Source organism: Alligator sinensis, unplaced genomic scaffold, assembly GCF_000455745.1.
Source record: "Alligator sinensis unplaced genomic scaffold, ASM45574v1 scaffold147_1, whole genome shotgun sequence".
NCBI classification, from domain to species: Eukaryota; Metazoa; Chordata; order Crocodylia; family Alligatoridae; genus Alligator; species Alligator sinensis.
Genome location: NW_005841847.1, coordinates 4,329,819 through 4,340,452, shown reverse-complemented (window position 1 = coordinate 4,340,452; position 10,634 = coordinate 4,329,819). Strand labels below are relative to the sequence as shown.

The following is a 10,634-nucleotide window of genomic DNA, read 5'->3' as shown; positions in this document are numbered from 1 at the left end:
CTGCCACTTGCCCCCTTCTGTCCAGAGTGAGCCGCGCCCGAATCCTGCCCTCCTCCCCACCCCAGCTGGGCAAGCAGCAACAGGGCATAGCTTCCACTCCCAGCACTGCTGTGCCCACTTCCCGCATACCCCTCCGCCCCCCTCCCTGAGTCCTGTGTCCCCCATCCCAGCTGGGCAGCTTTTCCCAGCCCCAATCCCTCTCTCCCCCACGCCTCTTCCCTGCCCCCTCTGCCCACCACAACAGACTTACCAACTGAAGGCAGCTGTGTCCAGTGTGGTGAAAACTGCTGCCTGTTTAGTCTATGGCCAAATCTCCAAAGTGGTGCCGAATCATTGGATCTGATTCGGCCGAATCGAATCAGGACAGTGATTTGAATTTCTGAATCAAATCACCGTCCCTCTGAATCGGCTGAATCCAAATCCAAAGCAAATACTTGCCGTTTCACATAGGCTTATTATCAATCAGGCTAGCTACAAGGCTTTTTACCACTATGCCTCCTTTCTCCTGCATCAAGTCCTTGTATCTACTGCTTTTGGTATTATATTTTCTCCTTGCCCACTTCTCAGCTGAGTCTTTTAAAACTCAGAGACTTTAGGCAAACACATTGCTGATACAGAAGAAAGAACCATGGCATTAAAGTAAACTGTTAGGCATGTCAGCATCACCCTAAATTAAAGGGACAATATCAAGGAGTTCAGAATTAAAATGTGGGTTATGATTGCTTGTAGTATCCACTTCTTTGTATACTGATATAATTAAACAATACTGTTGTGACCTTTCTTAGATGAATTTCAAAGTGCTATTCCTATTGCAGCACCTAGACACTGGTGTAGTAAAGGAACTCATGTACTGCAGGGGACCATGACAAGGACCTAGCTACTGGGATATAATAGGAACACTGGAGGACTACTATTGCTGGGGGAGGGACATAAAGAGGAAAGAAGGAAGAAGCCAGATATAGGTGTCAAGGCTCTGAGGTGCCTAGGACCTCAGTGCCTTGTAATTCACCTCTGACCCACAGAGGTGATATGATCATGCCCTATAGTCTGATTGCTCTGTGTAAAAAATGGACTAATGGGACAACTAGGCATTCAGCTTTGTGTACAAAGAAATATTCCTAAGTAGCATAAAGCTAGCATGGCTGCCTGTTTTCTGCCCTCTGCTCTGCTGCCCAGGAAGCATGTCAGGGAAAGAAGGACGTGTGGCCATAATGTACTATGTAATCCTAGGCCAGTGAAATGGCTCTCAGGGACTATTTTGGCTGTGGCAAGTTAGAGCAGCCTAATGACTGCTAAACTGTGTGTCAGCAGACAAAACAGCCTCTAACAGTTCCCAAACCATCTCTGCTCCTCTCAGGTATGCAAAACAAGAGCCCCACCAATATCTGAGGATTAACCCCCTCTGTCTGTATGTGTCCACAATGAAGGTCTGGAGTGCTCTGGTGCTCACTTGGGTGCCTATGTCAACAATCAGCACCCCTGGATCTGGTATCTTTCCAATGCCAACCACCTTGAATGAGGAGATAGGCCCCAACAATGAAGATTTCTTGACACTTCTTTCTAGTGAATTGCTCTGCAAGTTAAAAGTACCCAGCTGAGATTTTGTGACAATTTGTGACTGCCTAAATAACAACATCTGAATGATACCTGGAGTTAAGAAAATTTCCTCTTGTAAAAAATACATGGGCTAAAAAACATACATATTTTTTTATTATGTTTATGTATAAACATCTCTCCTTTTGCATCTTCCAGATTTTCTGAAAAAATCCACACAGGATGATTTAAGCATCCTGATGTGCACAGTGGCACTACACGAGACGCTACACGAGACACCGACTGCGCAGTTGTTACTGTACAGTCATTTGGTACTTGCATATACAAGTACTAAATGACCACACAGTAACCAGAGTTACTGCACAGTAGCGTTGCCAAATGGCTTTTTGGTGATGCTGACTGCACAGGAGCTCATTACTACTGTGCAGTAGTGTCATATCATGCTTCATGCCATGCGATACTGCTGTGCAGTAGTAATGAGCTACTGTGTAGTCAGCATCTCATGTAGATGCGGACAGTTATTCCAAATAAAATTGAGTGGGTATAAAATAGGACTTAAAATGAAAGTCTGGTTTCATTCTGAATTATATGGTTTTGCTTAATGCCTTCAAGGGTATGATAACACATAGTACCTTGCGCTTTTTATTCAATTTTTTTGTGCGATTCTCCTTTTTGCTCTCATCTTCATATACCAACACAAAGTCAATTCTTCGTTGGCCATCATTGAAGAATAAAGAGTCAGGTTTACGATCAAACTCCACCTGAAAGACAGGTAGAACATTTTTATTATGAAGCATTTTACCAGTCAATTTCCATACCTGTAGAATACATATAGATGTTGAAGAGTAGAAATACTCAATACCTGTTACACACTTATAGCATGTTGTTAAAGTAGCAACAAACTAAAGATCCTAATATGTATTCTGGAAAGTCTGGCAGGTCTCTGCATGACATGAGGATAACAGAACTTCCACTTAATTTTGTCTTTCAAAGATCGTAAATTAGAGATCTAGCAATAGGAGGGGTATTAGGCTGCAATACCATTACCAAATAAGGCATCTGCCAAGTAATTTATGTACCATCATGGCTATGCTGCTATGGAGTCTTGATATGAAACATTCTGGCTCCTACAGGGATTTTTAGAGTAAGTGCCTTCCCATCTGTCCCATTACCTGCCAGAAATCTGGACAGCTCAATAACTTAAAAAACCTGTAACAACTTCACATACATGAATATCCAAAAGCACCAGTGCCTCAGAATGAAGAACATGACCACAGTGCAAACTCCCATTCACAAAATGTAACACGTCCCATGTGGATACACTTCTCATTTTTATTAGCAAAATCTCAGCCAGGAAAGAACACTGTTATATACCACACATCCATCATGCTATAATGTATACCATAATCAAATGGATTAATACATCTATAAACTATCACCCAGTCCCTGGAGGAAAGTAGGATGGATTATCACCTTCACTTATAACATCTTACTGTATTATTTGATACGTATGACATATTAGGGGCATTGATAATGGGACTGATGGGGGAATTTGAGTGCCAAAGTTATGATTTCACAGTCTGTGTGAGTACTGAATGGGCATGGCCACATATTGTAATGCTCATCACCACATTTTCTCATTAAAAATTAGAGATTAATACCATCAGAATTCTTGCACTATCTGAAGGAGAGATAACACAAGTGTGCCACAGGCTAAACTGGAAAGTATTCATGATTTTGGGCCAGATCCTCAGTTGGTGTTAGTGGATGTAGCTCCATTGAAGGCATTTAACATTAAATACAGCTGAGGAATCCCACACATCATTATATCAAAGAAGATATGCTTCCAGAAAATAGCAGAATTGTCATATACAAGAACCTTCCCACATCTTTCCTTGACTGATACCCATTATACAGTTACGTGAGTTAAGATTTTATTCTTCCTCCTTGTGCAAAATTAATAAACAGCCAAAGGCAAGGGATTATACATGTATAGTCAATACAGAATATCAGGACCAGGGTCCCCAGGGCAGACAGCGAGTCTAGGGATTTGGACTTCCTGGGACAGACTTCCAGGATCTGCAGATCTGGGGCAGACTCACCCTGAGGACTGCCTTTGGGGGACAATCCAAGGACTTCTAGATTTTGAGGGAGGCAGCTAGCCTCAGAATGTAGAAGCTCAAAGATCCCCAGAGCTTGGCCATCTCAGCTCCAGCCATGAAAAAGCTACTGAAATTACTAAACCTGGGAAGCCCCTGCAAGCACTGACTGCATATAAGTACCCTAACTGTTAACCAAGGCTGAGGTTAGTTGAATGGTTGTCTCCACCCTGCAACCTGTTTGATTCACAGAGCCAATAAATCCTGATAAGAAGAACTCAACAGAGGTATGCATGCTACTCAAAGCCTCAAGCCCGTAGCTTTACTCATGTATTTGTTTGTCTCCTAGGTCTTGTCCTGCTTCAGAGTAGTTCCTGTTTCAATTTCAGCCTTTCGCTCCTGCCATAGATTTGTCCTTGGTTTTTGCCTGGGCTCCTGTCTCAGCTCCTTCCCTGGCATCTAGCTCAGGGGTGGGCAAAATAGGGCCCATGGGCTGAATCTAGCCCACCAGGCACTTTCATCTAGCCCATGGGCACCCACCAACGAATTGTACCCCACCCAGCTAGGGTGGGAGCAAGGTGCGCACGTATACACATGCCCACCAACATACCCAAACGTGCCTCGCTCCCACCCGCATGGGTGGAAGGGCCCAGCCCAACCAGCAGCAGCTTCTGGGAGGGGCCACTGCTGCTGTCACTGCAATCGCCCCAGAGGGACTGGCTTGGCTTCCCCAGTGTCCCGCTCATTCCAGGCAGCAGGTAGGGAAGGGGCAGGGATGGGGATGGGAGGGAACTGCACTCGCACATTACTGGGGGAAGCCCTGTGCTGGAGCCAGCTGCCTTCCCCGTCCTCTGCTGCACAAGTCTCGAGACTCCATGGGGAAGCAGGGGGCAGGGCTCCTTCCATTTCCAGTAGAGTCCCAGGACCTGTGTGGCAGGGGGTGGAGAAGGCAGCCAACACCAGCGTGGGGCTTCCTCCGGTGCTACCACACAGAGCCCCCACAATAGCGGCAGGCCAGACAGGCTGTGCTCCTCGCCCCCACATGCAGTGCTGGCCGGAGCAATGTGCCACCAGGTACCAGCACCTGCATGGGGCACAAGCACTCCAAGCACCCCTGCCTGCTGCTGCTGTTGGTAGCAGGGCCTGTGGGTTTTTGGTGTTTTTTTTCTAGTTCCAAGATAGCAACCCTCCCGTCCCAAAAGGAGTATTTTGCAGGGGGGGGGGGAGGGGAAGGGGCAAGGGTGGCAAAGGTCAGGGGTTAGGGGGTAGGACTTCTGGTCCCAATATGGCAACCAGGGGATGGGGCAACTGTCAAAGGGCAGGGCTACCCATGTGGCCCTCAGAAGCTCACCAAACTTGTTAAGTGGCCCTCCAGCCAAAATAATTGCCCACCCCTGGTCTAGCTCCTGCTCTGTTCCTCTCTCTTCTGGTATCTCAGTTATAAAGACACTATGTTCTTAGGTTGATTGAGTTTGACTCCTGATTATGGCTTATCTGCTGGTTCATAAGTCTGGCTTGTCTCTTGGCTACAGACGCTTGACCCTGACTGTGAAGTCATACTGCCCGTGCCTTTGAGTAGTCTGATTGTGGAGTCAGACTTCCAAGTTATCACACTGAAATTGCCATTCTTGCTAATGGTGGATGGAGCTGACAAGCATGCCAATTTCAGGGAACAGCTTTGGGATCCAAAAGAAATATGTTTTATTTGAAAACACCCTGTGCTGGTATTTGCAAACCATTTTTCAGACTTCTTGGTTTTTAAGATTTTTTTTAATCATTTTTTTAAATGCAAATGTTCCCATAAACCAGAAATCTGGCATTTCAGTCAACTTTACTCCAAAGCTTTTCCCTGCAGGAAAAAAAAAACCAACAACAAAACTTAGCTGCATTGTGTCCTTTTACTCCAACCATTACATTGTCACAAAGTACTTCCACTTTGATGGGAGCCACCAAGGTTTAATACTCTCTTTGGTCTGGAATATTTATGCTGTAGGTCTGCTAGAAAATGGTTGATTTCATAAATGCAGAGACATTCAATGATTCAGCAATTGTGTAATTGATTGAATTCACAATTAGAATTCATAAACTGTATTGGACCGATCCCAAAATCCCAGTATCCTGGGCCAAAAAGCTTTCAAAAAATTAATAGTTTAAACTTCCAGTTAGACAGCATCTCCTAGACTACTGCAATGAGACTGACAATCTCTGTCAATCAAATGAATCAGCAGCTGTAAATCCTAGAATTATAAGAGTTGGAGCTGGAATAGTCCTATTAGGTCAACACAGATTGCCTCTGCAGGCTTTCTTTCTCTCAGTAGGAGTTGTACATATAAAATGTGAGGCTGCCAATGCCCTTTCCATTCTAGTTTTAAGTGTTTCATGTGACTGGGGTTAGGTATAAAGTGACTAGAATCTAGTCTGGAGTCAAAATATCAGCCTACTGCCAAACAGATTTCTTTTTGTTTTACATGAATGTCTTTTTTCCACAAAAACAGAGTCTGATAATACTTTTAGAACGCTTCTCACCTTTCTTGGAATCAGAATAAACCTGGGAGTGATATTCAATTCAGGATTTGTATTTTTATCACACTGATTCTACCATGACAATTAAACTGTCATTTCCATTTAAAAAACCCCATGCAATATGCTTTCAGGAAGATGATGAAATTATTAAAATCAAGCCAACAAACAGATGCTCTAAATATTATAATTATACTAAAAACAATTTATACACTTCTTGTAATTAAAAGACATAGAAACTGAATCCTAAATAGGTTAATCTCTAGATCATAAATTGCAGTAGACCCTCATGTTATCCAAGACTATAATTACAGAGGAAGATGTTGCAATCCCTTTGTGTAGATTGCCTAACACTTTCCAGTATAAATATTTTGCATTTTGGATTCTCTAGTTGCATTTCCATTGTTAGCAGAAGGTCTTTGGCATTCAGCCAGAAGAAAATCCTCAGGGTAAACAGAGAGGTGCCTTTTCTTCATCCCATGAAATTCCATTCATGTTCTGCTAACAAGACCTATTGAAAAATCTCTATTTTACTTTTTCCTGCCTTTGATAATCAGGAAAATATTACCTGTATGCCAAAGCAATGGGAGCTGTCCAAGAGCTGCTGTAGAGTGCTGCTGTGGAGTCATGGAAAGAAAAGGAACCAGATATGGCTTTTTCCATACTCTGGAGTACATGAACCTAGTAGCCTGTGTTTTTCTTGGAGTTAGCAGTCTTTTCCAGGTGCTGGCTAATAGGGTTGTCTATAACTTAAGGTAAAAAAAAGACTGAAAAATACTTCAAACCTCATAATGAATAATGGGGGGAAGTGTTCTGTAATATATTTTCTTTTTAAAATTTTTTTTCTTTTTTTAGACAAAACTAGCATATGAGAATCCTTGAACCCTGTGCTAAAGAAAGTGCTTTAAGTTGTGAGAGTCAAGCACCTGAAAGTTAAAAAGACTTAAGTATGCCCAGGCAACCTTGATTTGGCCACCAAAGAATTCTATTTGCATTTGTGTATCTAAGCGGCAGTTTTTTAGACATCAACGTGGCTGTTTTCAGCATCTTCTTTATGCTTTGGGCACACAGACCACATGTGTATGTACCCACAAATGTGCATGAGTTCCAGAAAAAATGATGGAAGGGGAAGGACCATCTGTGTTTAGCCCCAGTAGCTGTGTGGTTCAGAAGTGTGCCCGGGAAGCCAAATACCTGAGGTTTAAGCCCATCTCACAGGGAGCTTAAGCCCACATCTTTCAGCCCTCCTAGCACAGTGCTTTAAATACTATGTCACAAGATAAGCATTAACCAGAGCCCTCTCAAGTGCTCCTTCTCAGTCCAAACCACTAAGTTTAGTTATTAGATAAAATGGATGGAGAGCAGTGCAGCTTCTGTCCCACCTTTTTTCCAGACCAGCATCCATCTCAGCCGCATACACTTTGGGGAGCCCTAGTTCTCCTGACCCCACATATCTCCCTCTTTTCACTACCAGGGACCAAGCCTGAAAAGGAGTGTAGGAGAAGCACTTGGTCCTGACCTATATCAAAGGCCTACAGCTTCAAATCTTCTGTGGGCAATAAAGGCCTAGAACCCAGATCTCTAGCTCACTGGGTGAGTTCCCAATTCACTCAGCTATTGGAGTTAAAATGTTAGAGTGTGTAACAGACAGTCTGTTATTTTAAGGGAGAAACTACAGTTGATAGAGCCCAGGTAGCCAAATGCAGACTAGCTACAAGGGGGAAGGCTGCAAGGGAACATGGGGGCCTGGGCAGGCAGCTGCCCATTAGAGTAGGGGGCGTACTTACACCCTGTTCAGGAGAGCTCTGCCTACAGTGAGTTGGCTGCTAGGAAATTGGCAGTATGGCAGAGCCTGGTTTGGGCAGAGGGAGGCTGCTAGAGAAACAGCCATAAGATGCCATGGAAATTAACCTTCACACCTTAATGTGAAACCCCTGCCTACCACTGGACTGGAAGGGGCAAAGGTTAGGCCCAGTAAAAGCCCATGGCCATGGTGGCCAAACTGCGGCTTGCAAGCCACATGGGGCTCGCCGGTACAGTACTTGTGGCTCTCCAGAAATTGGACAAAACCCCACCCACTTCTCTCAGGACTGCCACCTCAGGTGCCAGGTGGCAGCTTCTGCTGCTGGGGCACCACCCCTGCCCCTCCAGCTCTTGAACTTCAGTGGATGATCAGATGTGGCTCCCAGGGTGAGTAACTCTGGCCACCCCTGGCTGAGCTAGGCCAGGCAGTCTGGCCCACCAAGCTGCAGAGTGAAGAGTTCCTGTCTGCAGACTGCAGTAAGGGGCTCTGCTGACTCCTGGAGTACCTTAAGGATGCAAGTAAGGCACTGAAATCTTGCTATCAGGGGGACATAAATCAGGGCAAGGGAAAGTCATACTACTCTAACAGTATTAAGCTCCTGTTTATGTTTGGGGCTAATGCAGACTGAGTTTGTCTTACAGCCACTGGGCTTGAGAATCCTCAATTATAGCCAGGTGTCTTACTCCTTCATTGAAGTTTAATATGGTGGTTTGGGTTCGGGACTATTAGGGGTGGTACAGAAGTCCCAATAGTGCCAGAGGGCATGACAGTGTCTTGAGCCTGCCAAGGGCTGAGGGGGTGCAGGACATGGAGTAGCTCTGAACCCAAATGTAGGCTATAGCCTAGTATGACTGAAGCCAAGCAGGGCCCAGGGGGCCCAAACAGAGCCAAAGCAGGCTCAGTGCCCAGAGCAGGAAAGAGATAGGGCCAGGGGGCCTAGACAGAGAGAGGCAAAGCAGGCTTATTGCCCAAGGCAGGGTGGAGACAGGGCCAGGAGGTCCAGGACCAAATATAATGACAAGAGCTGGAGCCCAGAAGCCAGATCCAGCACAGTGGGCTCAGGCTAGAAGACCAAGCTAGAGAAAAGCTCTTGCATGGCGAACAGATCCAAGGAGGCGATACTTCCCCTCTATCGGGCGCTGGTCAGACCACAGTTGGAATACTGCATGCAGTTTTGGGCACCACACTTCAAGAGGGATGTGGATAACCTGGAGAGGGTCCAGAGAAGGGCCACTCATATGGTTAAGGGCTTGCAGGCCAAGCCCTATGAGGAGAGACTGGGGCACCTGGACCTCTTCAGCCTCCACAAGAGAAGGTTGAGAGGCGACCTTGTGGCTGCCTATAAGTTCATCACGGGGGCACAGAAGGGAATTGGTGAGGTTTTATTCACCAAGGCGCCCCCAGGGGTTACAAGAAATAATGGCCATAAGCTAGCAGAGAGCAGATTTAGACTAGACATTAGGAAGAACTTCTTTACAGTTCGAGTGGCCAAGGTCTGGAATGGGCTCCCAAGGGAGGTGGTGCTCTCCCCTACCCTGGGGGTCTTCAAGAGGAGGTTAGATAAGCATCTAGCTGGGGTCATCTGAACCCAGCCCTCTTTCCTGCCTATGCAGGGGGTCGGACTCGATGATCTATTGAGGTCCCTTCTGACCCTAGCATCTATGAATCTATGAATCTATGAAAAGGGGCAGAGGCTGAGGTCCTGACAAGAGAGTGATGGTAGAGTAATATCTGTGAGGTATAAGCATGGCTGTAGGGGAGGTTGAAGCCCATGAACAGCTCTTAAGGCTACAGGTGTCTGCGGGAGTGGGGCACGGACAGGCTGACATGGTCCGTTTAGCGTGAAGGCAGGGTTGAAACTGTCGGAGTCTGGGAGGGTCCTGCTGGCTTTCAGAGAAATATCAACTTGCTCTAGGACCTATTAGGCAGCCTCCCTTCCAATCAATTAAATACATCAAGGCATGGAAAGCAAGTGAGAAGGGAGGATACCTTAGAGCTGGAGTGGAGAAAGGTTGTATGGTCACCAGGAGACATCATGGCCACTCCTAGAGCCTGAACTTGCTAAGGTCAGTTGTCATCATCCTCCTCCCCTAACCCATTAAATAGTGGGTTTCTGGCCATTTACATCTTTGTGCTTTAGATGCCAGTCCACATCCAAAACAGGTGTGCATACATGCCTGGTTAGTCCGCAGTCTACTGCTCAGTCTGTGTGTACGAACTTAGATATCCACACTGCCAGGACCATAGAATTTGCTACCTATATTTAAGTGATGTTTTGGGCATTTATGTAGCCCTTAAGATGCACAAAGGCAAACAGAATTCCACCCTTGGTGATATGGATACATATCTTGCAGGAATCAAGGTGTGACGGCGGCGTGCCGCCATCACAGGCACAGGCAGGGAACAGAGAAGATTGGGGGGCAGCAACAACCCCTCAAGAAAACCCCGGGCCAAGCTACTTACCCTCGGGAGGATCGGTGGCGTCGGAGCCAGGACCGTGGCAGCAGCCACAGCCGCCATTACAGCCGCACAAGCCAGCATTACGCCGGCTGTTTAAACAGCTGTTCCCGGCAAGGGGAACAGCTGAGACAATCGCAGCAGCTGCAGTGGCCGGCGTGGGGGCGTTTAACAACCCCAGGAAACCCACCGCGAAGGGG

The 10,634-nt window shown here is 46.1% G+C and overlaps 1 protein-coding gene across 5 annotated transcripts in view; it reads right to left on the bottom strand.

The window, feature by feature from the left end:
* ANO6 (anoctamin 6) overlaps window positions 1-10,634 on the bottom strand; it is a 129,141-nt gene that overhangs the window by 57,321 nt on the left and 61,186 nt on the right. For all 5 annotated transcript variants that reach the window (XM_014521836.2, XM_014521846.2, XM_006015931.3 and 2 more), the window contains exon 3: window positions 2,187-2,315. In XM_014521836.2, coding sequence (XP_014377322.1) covers window positions 2,187-2,315 — 129 coding nt within the window. The remainder of the gene's footprint in view (window positions 1-2,186; window positions 2,316-10,634) is intronic.